The sequence below is a fragment of the Aythya marila genome (assembly GCF_965140915.1).
Source record: "Aythya marila genome assembly, chromosome: 3".
In the NCBI taxonomy this organism is placed as follows: Eukaryota; Metazoa; Chordata; class Aves; order Anseriformes; family Anatidae; genus Aythya; species Aythya marila.
Genome location: NC_139044.1, coordinates 113126371 through 113144388, shown reverse-complemented (window position 1 = coordinate 113144388; position 18018 = coordinate 113126371). Strand labels below are relative to the sequence as shown.

Here is an 18018-nt window from a genome sequence, read left to right as displayed (position 1 = left end):
GTATTTGCAAATACATATATGCTGTGAAAAATTACTCTCCATGGTCAGGCCAGACAGACTCTGAAGTTATAGGCATAAACTACAGCAAGGAAAATATTAAGAAATAGCTTTATAAGTGTATGGCTATTTAAGCACTGGAACAAGCTGTCAAGGCAGGTTATGGAGCTGCTAGCAATGGTGCTATTCAAGGCTGGATTTGACACTGGCCTATTAGGGATGATATATGTAGAGCTAAAATATTTCTGCCATGATGCAGCTCCTTTCCATCCCGAATGAACCAAATGTAAATGTGATGTGCATCGATACACACTAAGTACAAGGAATGAAACTCCTGTTAAATGAGATCAATGGGCAGAAAAGGTGTAACCAATAAAGAACCTTAAATAACCCAGTGGTAGGAATGAGCATTGATATGAAAGGGTAGAAAAATGAAAGCAAGAGGTGCTCAGACAAATGCATGAGGCACCTGAAAAGGAAACATCCTTTACTATTTGAACAGAATTTGTGTATTAAGAGTACTAAACATACATTTTCAAGTGCAAAAGGAAACCATTCCTTTCAGCCTTTGACTTTTTCACTCAGAACATGTTCTCTTCTTTTATCAAACTATTTTTTCAAAGGACTTGCAGAAATGCTTGCAGCAAATTGGAAGCAGCTCAAATGACAGCTACTAGTCCGTTAGCTGCAGATGGAGAGCTGAGAAAGCTGTTTTAACAAAAGAGAGAGAAAAAGTGAAAAGGGGAGGGGGGAAGACTTTGGAGAATTCACCTTGGACACGTGGATTCACATTGAAATCAGTAGGAGGAAGAGTTTAGCTGTCTGCTCTCAGTAAAAGAAAAAAAAAAAAAAAAGAAAGAAAGAAAAAAAAGTCTTCTCTATTTTCTCTGTCATTATGGGGGACCTGGTAGTGATGCTCTGTGTTTGGACAATGATCCAAGAACAAAAGCTTCAACCTGAGCTGAGCCTCAGTCGCTGATCAGAAGACCTGCAGACCCAGCTCTTGGGGTGGGGCAACTGCCCTAAGGGACAATGAGATTCGAGTTGATAAGAGGAAGAGACTTACCCTTAAGTCTTTCTAGGAAAAGAGGTAATCTGCAGTCTGTAAAGGATTCACATCAGATTATTCATATGTATGCTATACATATACACGTATATATATACATAGCTTACAGCTTGTGTGTACAACATCGGTGGTCTAAAGTCTAAGCAGTCAACCTAGCTTTGGTAGAGATGCATAAGACCCTCTAGAAATTAACTCAGCTCATCCAAATGACTTTGGAGTCACCTACTTCTCTCCACTGTATAGGAAAGAAATTGAGATTCTGTCACTGTAGTTAAGGAAGGAACATTTGGGACAGCTGGAATTAGGTGCTACAAGCCCTGTTGTTAGGACTGAGGCCAGCTGTGTTCCTGCATCCCTTTCTGCAGGGCTTAAGAAGGTCCAAAGGGCCTGTGAGGAGATATCATCATTTGGCCAGTGTTTGAGGGTATGAGGGACAGTCCTAGTCCTGTCGTCTCTCTCTAAGCATGTCTCCAGGACACTGCTGCAAGGCCAGACTTTATGGTACGAGTGTAGCAGAGGATCCCAGACAGGTCTTGGTCTTCTACTCATAATCCAGGAAAGATTGATGTTCTAGGTGGAAAAGGGAAAAATATCATTCATTTCCTATAGATATGTAAAAACAAAAACAAAACCAAAACAACAACAACAACAAAAACACCATCTCTAGAATTGTAACTTATTAGGAAGTATAAGAGGTTATTGGAAAATCAGATTTGTAAAGAAGAATAATGTCTAAAGCCATTAATTTTAATTACCTATGTTATATGGCCATCCAAACAGGCCGTTTTAAATATTTCTTTTGTCTTTCTGTTGTTTTCTTCCCACTTCCCTGTGGTTTTGTTGTTATTCTCATTTCCTACTGCAAGAGTCAAGGTCGGAAATTTTTTAATAAAGGACAGGGTATTTCAAAATCCTTAATGATTTTCTAAGTGGATGGGGATATGAGCTACTGTAACAAATAAAATTACAGTTTCATTGTATTTCTAAGGTTAGAAATACTATGATATGTCAAGTACAGGTAAACTAGAGATAACATGCACTTTAGCCCTCACATTTGTCTTCTGAGATTTAAAAACAAAATACATTTCTCATTTGTACTATGACATTTTTCTGTAATTTGCAATGATTTTACCACTAATTGTAATGCTGTAATATCTCAAATTTACTTAAAGATGATCACCAGTCATGACTTTAACAACTGCTATATTTGTCCTCTGAAAGAGGTTAGATGGCTTCTGCCTGAAATATTAATAACTGGCTGGAGTTTTGTCTGATTTTGCTTTGCCTCCTCTTTCCATTTGAATAACTCAGCCAAGGGAAGGAATATCTGGGAATTTAAACAGAAAAGTTTGCACTGTAGGCACAATCTCTACCTTGCTATTTAGTATTTTCACATTTGGCATAGGCTTACTGATAGAAACAGGTAGTCTCTAGCTTCCTATAGATTTTTTACCTCTTTACTGCACTACTACTAGCGATATCATTGTTAGTACTAGTAATAATACAATGTGTTGTAGGGCATCCTTTGACCTTAGTGTTGCCTTAAGACTCAGAGAGAAGTGGCATTTCCCATAAAGAACCTAGAATCTTTCCTGAAGATCTTCAAATCTTCAGGATTACCAAAGAAAGGAAATAACCTGTCACAGTGAATCCATCTGTCTAAAAAACACATATATTTTATAATACAAAAAGCATAATTACACTCCAGTACCTTGTAGTTACTTTTTTTTTTTTTTTTTTTTTTTTTTTTTTACATAAGATTTCCATTATATAATGAAGTACTTCACTGACTGTCCAAAAATAATTATGGTGTAAAATTACATAACTAATATACCTGTACTTAAAAATATAGTCATATTCTCATCTGAGTTAAATTATTGTCTCTCTGATGATATCAGTCTGGTTCCTGTGCATTAAAACACAAATCATGAGAGCAATAATATCTCAATTATGTAGTTAACCTTCTGGTTATATTAATTAGTGATGATTAGACATGGGGAACCATAATTATATCACGTACGTAACATCTCTTTGAAATTGTGTTGTGAATCCAAACAAAAAAAGTCAGATGTAATATCTAACTAGGTACATTTCTCAGGTCTAGAACTAATCCAAAACCCAGAGACTCTCTATCTCCTAAGAGTCTCCAGTGATGATAGATCTGCTAGTGTCAAACTTGCAGAAGAAATATCAGTTTCTATTTATCCTAGAAGATAAGTCATTATTAGATGCAAGGCCAAACTGTCCCATATTCTGATTTCACATAACAATTAATTAAAACACACTTAAAAACAAACAAACAAAAAATAGAAAACAAAACAAAATGGAACATCTAAGTCCAGTTCAGTTCTTAAAGGAGCAAGCCCGGAAGCTAAAGAAATACCTCTTCACTACCTTATTACATTTAAACATTTGACTGGAATATAAAGAGCTAAAAGTCAGCACCTGCTTGAATGAGATTCTAGCACTCGGAGCAGTAGCTGCATAGGGTCTTTCTTAACAGTTTCTCCTCATGACCCAAACAAAGCAGAGTAGATACTGTATTGGGGAAAATGGATTTCCTGAGGCAGCTGAAAAGACCAGGGTTTTAGAAAAAGGGACTCAGAGCAAGTAGGGTTCTCTGCCATTGTCCTCTTGCCTTATTAAGGCTGAAGATTCTCTCTCTGAAGAATAAAGAAAAGCCAGCCTAAGCTAATGTTCTTCCCCTAATATTCAGAGACATGCTTTATCCCAGCAGAACATTCCCTTACAGGTAGGACTGCCATAAATAATTCATGTGTAGGTAATTCCGTTTAAATTTATAAAAAATATTAAATATTTAACTTTTAGGCAGTCTTCTATCACGTGCTGAAACTCACAGAAGCTCTGCACTAGGATAGGAATTATAGACTTAAATATTTGTAAAAGGTCAGGCATTATTCTAATGTGACAAATGATAGGACATGAGGAAATGGTCTCAGGTTGTGCCATGGGAGGTTTAGATTGGATGTAAGGAAGAATTTCTTCATGAAGAGGGTGGTCAAACATTGGAATAGGCTGTTCAGAGAATTGGTGGAGTCCCCATCTCTGGAGGTATTAGTGACATGTAGACATGGTACTAGGGGAGGTGGTTTACTGATGGGACTTGATAGGTCAGTGTGATGATTGGGTTTCATGATCTTGAAGATCCTTTCCAACCTAGATGATTCCATGATTCTATCCCTGTCATTCACATGACAGCATCTTGCTATTCATGAAAAGAACAAGTGCAGATGAACAACACAGAATTTCATTAAAAATAATCCTTTGGAAGTGAATGTCAGAATAAATGGTGTATTTCTGAATAAACACATATACTTTAAATTAAGATTTTGCAAATGTCAGGTTGAATCATTCCAAAGCTGCCAGAATTCAGACTGTGCATGTATTTTGGGTAGCAATGCACTGCCAGGCACTTGGTGGTTTTACCCATGTAAATGCCTTATTTTATTTTCTTCCTCATCTTCCTCTTCTTCTTCTTCTTCTTCTTCTTCTTCAATTTAAGTAGCTTGACTTTGAAAGCCTGAATTGTAAATCTGTATTTGTAATTCTGGGAAACTTTGTTTTGTAGACTTTTATTTACATTCACAGAATTATTATTTGATGCACTGTTTGCTTCTGCTGTTTTACCAGCAAGGGTCACTGGTACAACATGCATCATTGTTATGCATTGCCCTGCAGAACTGGGGTTGGGGTCTTCAATGGGTCTATTTTAATGATTAGATCACTTCACAGTAAACAAGGTTCTATAGAAATCTCTGTCCTGTGAAGATCCCATTTCCATGAGGCCCTGGTCATATGCATGGGCAGTGCAAGATGTCATTAGCTGGCACCATCATTCCATGGCACTAAAGGCATCGGGCTCTTTGCAGGAGTAACCCTGTATGGCTTTGTAAAGTCATGCTTCCCATCTCTTAGTTGATCAAATCATAAAACTGTTCCCAAATATTTTCCAAAAACTGTTGGTAACATCTCTTCCCTATATATTTCCAATTCAGTTTGGGATTCCTGAATGAAATTTTTGTAAAAGGTTACTTAAGTGTATTATTTTTCAACATGAAGTTTATTTGATATAATCACAGAATCACAGAATCACAGAATTTCTAGGTTGGAAGAGACCTCAAGATCATCAATAATGTTACAGAAGCAATCCTTAGAGAGTTTAGTTGTTGTTTTTTTTTAATTTTTTTTTGTTGTTGTTCTTTTGCTCTTGGCAGTGGCTGTGACAAAAGTGACAGTGCAAAGCACAACAGAAAGTTGTAAATCTTACTATTCCTTAGACAGTAGAACTCTTAAATTTCCACCATCCTAAATGGGAAACTGAGCCACCCTGCTTTCAGAAACTCCTACCCTTGTCTAATACTGGGGCTGCAGGATATGTATGAATTAAGCACAATGCTACTGTTATTACAATTGGGATGTATGGATGCTGATGTTTTTCAGGTCAGCCTGAAGATGCATTTCTACAAATAGTGTTTGCTGTTCCTTGGGAGTGACAACTCAGGGATCCATCAAGCAAAGAGCATGTGCCCTGATCTCTACAGATGTCTGAAAAGGGATGCCAGCAGAGAAATAAACAATTAATGGAAGTTGCTTTTCACCACTTTAGGTTGTATACATATACATATACATGTACATATACATGTATATATACATATACATATACATTTGGCCCTCACTTCAGCTTGCTGCACAAAGCAAGGCAGTGCCTTTTAGTTGATACAAACCTCCTGACACCCAACAAAAAAAGGTTGCCATAATCTGATAACAAGTGTGAGTCGTCCCTTTGATACTGTCCATCTTTTCTCCATCATGTTACACAGATCCCTCAAACAAAGCAGTTTCAGGTCCTCTTCTCTTGTCCTGGAGCTAATAGGAATGATCCAACCCTGGACCATACAGCTAAATTTTATTTTTCCCAAAAATGAATGCTGCATCCAAACCATGCCATTTCAGCAAGCAACCAAAACATGCCTAGGATATGCATAGAAGAGTGAAAATTGGCACAGATCAAACTTTCTGGGGCCATTGTCAGGATTTAACAGTGCTGATGATTGAATTAGAGGCTTTGAGATCGCTTTGTTTATCTGCATTAATGAAGCTGAACGAATTTTGCAAATCCATGCTTTTTTTTTTTTTTTTTTTTTTTTTTTTACCTCACTTTTCCCTTTTGCAGCTGGATTCTCGACCATTCACTCCAATCCACTCCTTCCTATTCCTACCCTGGCCAGATGCTGTTGATGGGTGCAAGACCAAGAAGGAAGCAGCCTGCCTCCTTGGTTAGGGACATGGATGCACGGGCAGGGGACAGATGAAATGGAACGCAGAGAGCTGAAAGATGCATATGCCTGTGGGAATTTTCTTGAGAGAAAGAACAAGTAGAACTTGTTTTTTTGATGGTGTGAGTTTTTAAAGAAAAATATAAGACATGCTCCAAATCTTAACTCTACTTTGTGCCTTTGCATACTTAGTTATCTCTTACTGTACCAGAGGGCTAAACTTGAGTACTACAAGCATGAAGTTTAAGAAATCAACTGTAAAGATGCAGAGATATGTCCACAGATGAGGTTTTCTGACCTCAAAAAGTGATCATGGGGGTCTGGGCTGCCTCTGTTGAGACTTTGCATAGAGTCATAAGTGAGGTTCACACTAGTGATATGGCAAACATCTGACAGACGTAAATGTGATGGCACCAAACACCACTGCCTCATCATGCCATTTTGGATATGTTTCCCTCTTCCTTTCCAGCATACCTTCCAAACAAAATAATTAAATACACAGAAGAGCTAAATGTGCTGGAACAGAGTGAGTGTGGAAATAATGAAAACAATTCAGCTAAAAGAACTGTTTTTATGTCCATTCGTTGGCTGCACCTTCCCCTGCCAGGGTACAACACAAAGGAAATCTCTGCAGCTGATCTTGGACTTCACAAACTGAGGGATTATGCACTACAGATACTGACAGCCCCTTTACTTACAGCCCTGGCAAACGCCACAGCTGTAATCTCCTCTCTGCGATAAAGTCCATCAATCTTATTCTTACACCAACCCATTCCCCTCTGCCCCTCAGACAGAGCTGGAAGAGAAGCCCTTCTTAGGAAGGCTGCTAAAATCTTTCCTTCCATGTTGCCCTCCTTTTTTAACTCACTCTTTTGGCTGGCCTCCCATCCAAGTAAGGTCAACACATATCCATTTTCTGTGCTGAGCTGACTAGTTTTCAATAACAATTTCTCCTTTGTTTTGTAACAGAAATCAATAAAACTTCCCCCCTCTCATATTGGCCAAGATTCCAGCAACGTCATTCACTCTTTATTGTTGCTACTGCTTTGTTTTGTTTTCCTTTTCCTTTTTTTTGGCAAGTCACAGATCAATTTAACAAGATGAAAACAACTTAGACTTTCACTCAAGGTAAAATCTGCACTTTATAACCCAGGATGTAATTTACAATCCTGTCATTAAGCTCTGTTAATCCTATTATTATGAAGATAAATAATTACCCATAGCGAAGAAAGGGATTCCCAACAGAGTAGAATTATATTTTCCATCAGTAATGAAAAATATCCCTGCCGCAGTGACACTGGAAATACAGATAGTGAGTACTCCCAAGAGTCCCAGGAAAGGTTTGCTACGCAGGCAGTCCTTCATGGAGCTCGAGAGGGTAGCAGTCAGGAGGATCAGCATCAGGCTCACCAAAATCTTGCCCCTGGCCAAGAGACTGGTCTGGTGGAAGTCCTTCCAGAGGCTGAAGGACGCTAGTGAGTAGAGCTGCAGATCTTGGTGATCCAGCTGCATCTTGTGCATCAGTTTACAGAATTCACTCTCCCACTTCTCCCCAATGAGGTCCTGGGTGACAGAGCCATACGTTTGGAGGTAGTAAGTGATTTGGATGGCTCTGGCTGATTTGACTCTCTGGTCCTTGCTGTTGGGCACTTCCATGACCCCTCCGAGCTGGTGGCCAATAAAACTGCTCCTTCCATCCTGGGAGGGAAAGTAAAAAGATGAGCATGTGGTTATCCTGTGTAAGATGTGTCACAGCGATACTGATTGAATCTGCGCTTCTTTCACAGACAGGCTGAGAGCTTGACTCAAAGGCCACTGCAGTCAATAGGAGTCGTGACGTTCACTTCAGTGGGCTTTGGGTCACATCCCTGGTCCATGCCACACTTCTCTCTGTTCCTTATTCATTATAGACCTATTTGCAATTCTGTGTCGCAGCTCAGGGACTGCCCAGATACTGCAGTCCCAAATGTTCAGGGACAGAAATGTTGCATGCAAGCTCCTCATGCCAGGGGAGAGGAGCCCTTTTCCACATTTTAACTTGACAGACAACAACAAAATTCCAATTACTGAAGTATGAAAAGTTGGAAGCTGGAAGATTTGCAATTTTCTGACACTCAGAAAATGGTTTTAAAGAGTTGGAAATGTATAGAAAAATGGGGTTCTGGGTCCTTAGTACAAAGAGTACCTTAATGTAGATAGATCTGCAAAGTTTAATAGCTACTCTTGTTCTAGAACAGTATAAATAAAATCAGACTCTTCCATTTGCTTATTTGATATTTCATGGATTTGATGGAACAGAAATAAGAATATACCTTAGCCCTTGATTTAGCTATGATTATATATGTATATTTCACTAACATAAACCTTACCTGGTATCTCTTATTTCAGTATATGCTAGAACATAGAGAGTCCACAAAAACAAGTGAAGGAGACACCAGGTACACTCTGAATCTGCTGCTTCCCCTGTCTCCCCCTTCCCCCCATCCCCTCCCTTTTTTTCTTTCTTATTTTTAGTAGAGTTATCTGCTCACAATTAGATGGTTGTTGTTGGTTGTTTGCTTGCTTGTTTTTTTTTTTTCTTTCTTTTTTTAAATATTTTTATTTATTTTTATTTTTTTAGGAACAATTAATAAAACTTTTAAGCCACGGGTTATGCTAGTTCTCTAGAATATCTGTGATCTGCCCCTTTCACATCAGGGTGAGCTTGTGTGGATTTAGAAGATCAAGCCCCTGTTGCAAAGTAAGGAAGAAGACTCAGTACATTGGATAAAAATGCCCTAGCACAAGTAATCTCTTTGAACAAAATAACTCTAAAATGAGGGATTAAATGTCTGCAGAACACCAAATAACAACATTTCACTTTTTTTTTTCTTTTTTCTGTAAATGGGATTAAAAGTTCTCAGATTTCTTTCCTTTCGTATTTAATGAAAACATAAAATTCTCAAGCCATTTAATACATAAAACATCTTGCAGCAGTGAGGTCACATGAGATAATACTCTTTGCCTAGATGTGCTATAGGAACAAGCTGACTGACAGCTTAAATCTGGGAGATGCTCCGCCCTACACACACATGGAGCCGTCATCTGAAAAAAAAGCCAGAAGCATTTGGGAAGGTGCTTTTATCATCTATTATGCCAAACATTAACTGTTTCTAGAAATACCTGTGCTGCACTAAGGTTGCTACCTGAATTTGCCAGACCTGTGCAGGAGGTTACTCCTGCTGTTCCTCATGATTCCCATCCTAAGGAAAAATGAATGAAGCAAGATACCAGGCTTTATGAAACATAGATGTCTTCTGGGACATCTGCCCATACAACTAATAAATATCAGAAATTGAGAGATAGTGCTGAAAATATTTTATATACTCACCTTGTCTTGTCTCTTGGTATGCAAAGGAGGCAATCCTCCCACTGAGAAATTTCTCACTACGCTTGCTTTCATGGCAAGAGCTCATACTGTTTCTAGCATTTGCCCAGGGAATGTGACAAAGTGCTTTTCAGAAGTTCATTTTTTCCCTATTCCCAGTTGTTATTTCCCATTGAAATAATGGCTTCTGGCGAAGTATCCTGGCACTAGCTGACACAAAAGGTGATTTGCAGTCTAATGCCAGCTTCTCAAATCACCTGAAGACTCATTACAAATGTCATATAAGCAGAAGCAGCTAGCACAGAGGGGCAGCGGGTGCTGTTTGGACTCCAAAAATCCTTCTCCCTGGCATTTCATGCTAGAAACCCATTTTGATTCAGTATTTCTACTATTGTTACTTTTTTTTTTTTTTTTTTTTTTTTTTTTTTTTTTTTTAAGAAGGGTCATATCTAACACTCATACACTCACAAAAGGTATGTTTCCAAGCTGATAATTAAATCTTGAGCAATGCAGTCCCTGCTCACATCAGATGCAACTCTGCAGTTAAAAATCCCCTTTGGCACCGCTTTGAAATTTTAGGGAGAAATGTCATATTTCCTCAGCATATATGCAGTATTGACATTCAAACATTTTCAGTCACTGCAGGATACTTAGCAGCACAGCTCCCATTTCAGACAATGGACTGTAATTCAGATTTCATTGATTCACTATGCAGCATGCACCACAAGGTTACGGGAAACTTTGCGATGACCATCTGCCTTCCCCTCTGTGAAAAGTGCACTGAATGACGGCAACATTTCAAAAGAGGCAGCAGAGCAGGCACAAATAAATCATGTTCTACCGTATCTCCCATGAAACGGAAGATAACGGCTATTTGTTACACTGATGTACAATAGAGCACCCAGCTCGTATGTCAGCAAAATAGAGAGAGAGCTTTCAGAGGGAATCAAGAAAATCACAGACGGTGAATATGTTTGAGGTCGTTTTGTTCGTCCCCTTCCTACCAAAGACTTTCTAGCTATGCAGGTGTTTTGCCTTTGATGTTTTTATAGCATGTAAATATAAATCTGCCACTATGGCATTTGGGAAAATGAGGAACTGTTCTAATACAGCTCAAATGCTCCAAGAGAGAGAAAGGTCCTAGGCAGGGCTAACACATCAATGGTTACAACCTCAGCAAGAAAGAAAGGAGTGAAAAATTATTGCCGTTCATCCCATTTTATGGATGTGGGCTGAAGTGTAGAAAAATAGAGACCAAGGACAGCCACCTTAACCTGTAGCATTTCCTAGTGGCTTCCAATCCAGGGACCTAACTAGCCCTCCGTGACTTGTACGCACTTCAGGAGAGTTATTCAGCAGCCCAAGTTCTCAGTTGTCCTCCGGGACCACTTTGAAGGAGACATGAATTGCTAAGCTTGTGGACTGAGCCTAAGGCTTGGGAAACAAAATGAGGTCAAAGCGACCTCTGTAGATGAGGCCTGAAGACCAAAGGGCTATTGAACAGGATCTCTAATTTGGCCTAGTTCCTCAGTGGAAAAACAAACAAATTAAAAAAAATAATAATAATCCCTTTTTTCATTATTTGGCACTTTCTTCATGGTATATGTTGATATGATGCTGGTTTTAAAATTTCATAATAATAGTTTTTTGTTTCAGACTACAGGTTCCTTCTGTGATTTACCTGCAGATGTTGCTCCTCTCTGATCTTGTACAAAGGAAAGCAGACACCCAAAATAGAGTATTAACAATACTTATTGGTTGTATAGCCTTTAACACCCATGTTTCTCCAAGGCACACAAGATGATAACTTTCTTTTGCCTGAATTTCAAATTCCCAGACTGTAACTTTGTGTTTTCTTTCTCTTTCTTTCTCTCTTTCTTTCTCTCTCTTTCTCTTTCTTTCTTTTTCCTTTCTTCTTTCTTTTTTTCTTTCTTACTGTCTAGCCTAATCAAAGCTTCATGGTCTCTGTTCTACTAGGGTACAAAAAGGCCCATTGTCCATTCTGATGGCAGCCAATTCTTTTCAGAACTGATCATGTTTAAAAATAGTATGAAATATAAATGACTTGTTGGGTAATGTGATATTTGATTTTTAACAGAGGCCAAGTAAAAAATCTTTGCTTCAGTGGAGACTGTTGTATTGTTTTTTGCTCACTTCTCTCTCTTTTCCTAGATACCCCAAAGCCATCCGACAGAACATGACAGGCTGAAACCAGCTGCTACTACTGAGCTAAACATCTTTTACTGGTGCTAATGTAGTCATAGATCCTCTGTGCATTTAGCCCAAAGAGGTACCTGAAATGCTCCCCTACTATTAAATTACGCTGGGACCTTTATCCCCAACTTGCTGTTTTTGCACCCTACTGCTTGCTACACCACTCCCATTCTAAGCATCTTTGCAGGGTCTTTGTCACACAATTTCTCTTTATTTTTATTTTTATTTAACTGATAACTCTTATCAACTGGAGTGATATAAAATTATCAATCTACATTATAGTGGACATGGTACTAGGGGACATGGTTTATAGGTGGACTCGGTTGCGTTGGGTTGGTGGTTGGACTTGATCTTAAAGGCCTTTTTCAACCAAAACGGTTCCATGTTTCTATAGCAATGCACATACAATGCATGAACTCCTAGTTAAACTCTGTTTTATCTTAAAAGCTAAAAAAATATTCAGCAGACCAGGGATATCTGTTGAAATATATTCTGTGATAAACATCTTAATGAGATCAATGCAGCTGTTTCTTGCCTTGATAAGGACATCCCCATTCTACCAAATGCAGGTCATAGATAATATTACACTAAAATCCACATAGATTAGGATGAATTTTGTTGCTTTAGTTCACGAAAGGTTTTCAGGGTAGAAACAAAACAAAACAAACAAACAAGCAAAAAGCATACTTCCTTATTACCTTAACATTAGTTAAGGTTTAACATATTGGGTTGCTCTTGCCTCCTTCTAGACTTAAAGTAAACCTTTGGAGGGAGTTCTCCCTCACCAGATAAATTTCTCTGTCTCTGCCCCTAATATATCCATGAAGATTTTACACCAGTTGATCCCAATTGCAAAGCCACCAATTACCAATCATTCCTGAAGCATCCCTTTGAAACAGTCACATGTAATAATGATCTATGCCAGTAGAGCAGTTTACCTGCCCTCATTGCTGTGTTGGTGCTCTTGCACACACACCAGTCTGCTTGCTGTGCTTGTCCCTGTATGCTTCAGGAAAATCTACAACTCTTCTGAACTGCTCAGCTATGGGTAAACAGTTCAGAACAAGTGATCCCCAAGGGCAACACATTCAAGGTAAATTTGCACCTCAGCTGACTGGGAACAGGAATGAAGCAATAGCCATGTTTGCTCAACAAAAAATAAAATGTATGAAAATGGTCATAAGAAGCTGTCTAGGAAATAGAACCCTAGATCTCTGCTGCAATAAAGAACAATTAAGTTATTTCCAGCTATTTGGCAATGGTGATGTTCAGCTCACCAGCTATTCAACTAAACAAATTTTATAAGCTTCGGGAAGAGGCAGGCACATCCAGAGGATGATCTGCCCCATCATAAGGTATGAGCTGAGAACAGACTTGCCCTATGCAGGTCTCTCTCCATTTACAGCACAGCCGCAAGAGTACTCGGACTTGATCCTAAATTTTATCAGGCTAAGAAGTCAGGAGAGATTAACCCACCCCCAGCGAAGGATGGAAGAACAAAGCTAGAAGAACTGGCTAGCTGCCAGTGTTGACATCCCTGGCATTTATTAGCCCCTTCACTGGCATGTCCCACAGGTTAATAAACATACAGAGCTTGAACACCCTACCAGGGATAGTAAGGACATCTAGAGTGATTTTTAAGTGCAGGACATGGGTACCCAGAACTCCCAAAAGACAACCAGAAATGTCTGCATTTCTTTCTGATGAGTGTGGGTTCGTGATCCTTTCTCTTACTGTTTTGGGTTTTCTAGTTTTCATTCAGATAATTTGAAAAGAGACAAAAACAGGAGAAAAATATTTCAAGAGATTTATATATCCTAGGATTAATAACAGAGAATGCAAATCATTCCTAGCCCAGATCCACTTCTTCCAAGTAAATCAAATTGTGGAGGAATTCAAAAAGGTGGAATAGCAAAGTGCGATTCCTATCAGAGATCTCTTCTCTGCAGAAGAGATTCAATATTCCAGGTGCTAGATATACAGCATTTCTGAGTAGTCTTCCCCACTTTGTTCCTCTAGTATCACCACTGGGTTTTTAAACTAGTCAGCTCTGTCAAGTGAAACCTTTTGAAAGGGGGAGGCTGGAGGAAAACCTGAAAAGGGTGTCCCTTCTCTTTCTGCTTCCCATGTACATCCTGTACATACATGTACATCCATGTACATACAAGATAAATAATCTCAGCGACCAACTCACTCTGCACCAAACCTTCCCTCCTCGGCTGTTTCTCACCTTCATGTGCTTTTCAAGTCCTTGTATTCTTTATCCTATCTTCAAGCTCTTCCTTGCTAAACTGACTCCTTCACTATCAAGGTCAAACTCTTGCTTTGTCCATCTCAGAGCCCAGACCAGTTCCTCTGGGAAAAGAGAGATGGATTTATTGCTCAGCTCAATCCTGGAACAGCTTTGCCACTGCTTGGCCTAACCTGCACCAAGGACACAGTGGTGTCCTTGAAGCTGCTGGGTAGTACCCATGTTGGCTGAGACTACACACCCCCCCGGTGTGTGGAAGGGAATTGCTGGAGGATAGGGGTTATAGGCAGCACAGAAAGGACTGCAAACACTGGGAAGTAATTATGGGGCACAGCTGATCTATCTGCCCTTTAATACTCTCTCCACCAGCAGCAGGATTTCAGGCACAGCAGTGAAATAGCTTTGTACTGATGGTGCAGGCAGCGGGAGGTGGGTGCACCCCAGCCCTGTGGGATGGATGTAAGATGGATAAAAGGCACAGCTGGCTTTGGGTGCCCAGGCTGGAGACTGGTGATATGGTTTACTCGACAGGAGAGGAAGAGCCCTGCAGTGGCTGGCTCAGCACAACTGGCTGTCGGTGACACTGGTTTGCCTTCCCCAGGGAAGTCGCGTTGGCAGGACCTCTCAAATTGTGCCTAAGCCTGGGTGTGTAAATCTAGCAAGTCAGTCTTAAAATACTGCCATCCTCTTGTTTCCAGCAGGCACAGAGCCACAGCTCCCTCCCCACTGCTCTATTGTCCTCTGAGCTTGTGCTCTGTCCTGTCCAGGATGGAAAGCCTTGAAAGCAGTCACCTTGAGCTCAGCACTCTGCTTTTCACAGCTTTTTCCTGTGAGTGGAGCTTCTGTGTTAGCACAGAGCAGAGTCAGGCTGCATCCCAGTAACCCAGCTCCTAAATACCCCAAGATGAAGGATGACAGCAAAAATAATCAACGCAGACCAGCAGTTGCCCCAGCCCATCCATGAATGGATTCATGTCAGAGGGATGGCTATGGGCAATCTGACAGAATGGGGAGTGTGCGTTGTAGGGTACATAGAAAGAAAGTGGACAAAGGTGCTAAAGAAGTAGATTTTGTAGCAAATGCAAAATAAAAGTGGGGCTATGGAGCCGGGTTCCTTAAAGAGCCTGCAAAAAGGGAGCTGGGAGGGAGAAAATACAGTGTGAGAGGTAATGAAGGCAGCAGTTGCATCCTGTGAGCAGCCGAGCAGCCTAACCATGATGTGCCACTAGCAGCTGCTCAGTGCAGCCCTGCCTGAGAGCAGCACTGTGGACTGTCACCTCCCTGCATCTCCTCGATCTTTCCCACCTCCCTGGGCTGCTAAGCAGAGAGCAGAGTGCTTCCAGACAGCTTCAGCTACCCTAAGCTCAACACCACAGAAGAAAAAGTTGCAAGTATTTCCACCCCCAAAATTATAGAATCATAAAATATCCTTTGTTGGAAGGGAATCACAAGGGTCACAGAGTCCAACTTCTGGTTCTGCACAGCACCACCCAAAATCAGATCCTGTGTCTAAAAACGTTGTCCAGATCTTTCTTGGCAGCTTGGTGCTATGACCACTACCCTGGAGAGCCTGTCCCAGTGCCTGACCACCCTCTGGGTGCAGAACCTTTCCCTAACACCCAGCCTGACCCTGCCCTGTCCCAGCTCCATGCTGTTCCCCCAGGTCGTGCTTCACACCATGCCTGCTCCCAAGCAATGGGAGTTTGCAAGCTCCATGCAGCTGTACCATAACACTCTAGACTTACGTGTGGACCTGTGGGGGGTGTTTCAAGCCCCATCTCCATTTCTGGGGGTCTCACCACTGTTCTGGAACAAGTTGACATGCAAAGGGTGTGCAGTGTGGGAGAGAGATGAGGTGGCATGAATAACTCCAGCACTGTCTCTGGTCTGGAAAGCAGCCGGGACTGTGACTGCAGATGGGTGTTTTACCTTTACTGTGCACAGGAGCCATGGCCTGATTACTGGAAATTTTTGAGCAGGGACATATTCCCCCACCTGCCCTATTTTCAGCCCAGCTCGATAGCAGTGGGATGGAGGGCAACAAACCAGGAACTTCATATTAAGGTGCAGCGATTTGCCCCCAAACTGTTTTTCTACCCCAGGATCCCCATGCTTTCTCACATCAACAAGCTGGACAGAGTTCATATTTTTCATATTTTCAAATCCTGCTTTATGACTGACTTACAAAATGAGACGCCATATAGCTTTAGGAGTTCTGCATTGGATGGTACAGTTGTGGCCCTCTGGCTGTGCAAACTGGGACCACTTCTATGCCTCTGGCAGGTGATAAGCCATGAATTCAGCTATTCAGGTCCAATTTGAAGAGTTGAGCTTTTCTCCCTTGTCTTGTGCACAGCTATTGTTCATCCCCAAGGATTTTGTTTGTGCCAAGGAGAAAAGTAGGAATGAATTTCTAAGGAGGGAGCACTGGCTCAAGGGAGATGTGCAAAACAGAAGTGTTTAGCTATAGACCATTAACCCATCACACTTACATATGCAGGCATGTCAAGGAAGAACACATTTGCCAACTTTCATATTTGGCAAGCTCTCAGAATCTAGAGCATGGATATTTTATATTAAAGAACAGTTCATATTAATTCCAATTTCATATACAGCTCAAACCCTATGCTAAAAAATGTTCAAAGGAAGGCAAGAAAATTATAGGAAGTATAAATACATATATATATATATATATATATTTTTTTTTTTTTTGGTGCAGACCAATGGTCCATGTAGTCCAGTTTTCATGTCTAAGGCATGACACACCACCGAGATAGTTGGTTCCATAATACAGCTAGAAAATGCTTTGGGGGGTTCCATAGATATTGTGGGCCTTCCTGCTCTTTAACAAAAGAAAGACTGAAATGAGCTGCTGGAAAGAGGGAGAAAGATCACACCTGTCCAATTTTTAACAAAGAAATCTTTCTCCTAGATGCAGGGATTTGAATGAAATTGGCAGAAAAGTATAAGCAAGGTTAATGAATCAAAGCTGTCTTGCCCCAGTGACATCCAAGAGCATTTTATTATTTCAAGACTGCCATGGCTTTCTTCATATGGGTGTAAATAGGACAATATTCCACCAGATTTTTTTTTTCTATTGGATTAGTCTTAAAGCTTCCCTGATGTTCATGCAGTTATAGGTAAAACAAGAACTTAATTTCTAAAGTAAAAAAAATAAAAATAAATGACAGTAGAAAACACCAAAAATCAATAAAACCTCCGTTCCTGCCTTCTTTATGTCTTTTTAAATCAACAAAAGCAAATAGGAACAAAACGGTAAAACTTTACCATGCGCTCACATAGCCAAGCTGAAGAGTTCCTGAGGGGACAAAAATTGTCCCTAAAATGGGTCACAGGTTTTTGCTGACAGGTTCGTAAGTCCTCTGGCTTTGTGTGCATCCCACTGTGTACCTCTTTTAATTGTTTTCTCTACATTGTTTTGTCCAACACACACAAGAAGTAGGAAGAGAACCTGACAAGAAGCAAAAGGAATTGGACTTGCCTTTGTTTTCTTACTTCATACGATAGAAATGTTAAATAATAAACAGCAGAGAATAAGAAATGAGGAGTATAACAGATCCACAGGAGTCACTTAAGCTCTTACAATCTGAAGTTTCAATAATGACACAGAAAAGAGTGCTCTTTTTTTTTTCTTTTTTCTTTTTTTTTTTTTTTTTAATTATGTTTTATGTTGGCAAACATCTCTTTAATTTTCTCTTGTCTCTGCTCTTCCCAGTTTCTCTGGGGACCAGCAGCCAAAGTACTGAAAGGCTGCGATAATGTTTTATCAAAGGCAAGGAATAAAGAAACACTGGAAATCACAGAG

At 40.1% G+C, this 18018-nt stretch overlaps 1 protein-coding gene across 2 annotated transcripts in view; it reads right to left on the bottom strand.

Moving 5' to 3' along the window:
- The window catches only part of PTCHD4 (patched domain containing 4), a gene marked incomplete at both ends in the record, with an annotated part of 83661 nt that overhangs the window by 50082 nt on the left and 15561 nt on the right, over window positions 1–18018 (bottom strand). For both annotated transcript variants that reach the window (XM_082757889.1, XM_082757890.1), the window contains one exon: window positions 7578–8058. In XM_082757889.1, coding sequence (XP_082614015.1) covers window positions 7578–8058 — 481 coding nt within the window. The remainder of the gene's footprint in view (window positions 1–7577; window positions 8059–18018) is intronic.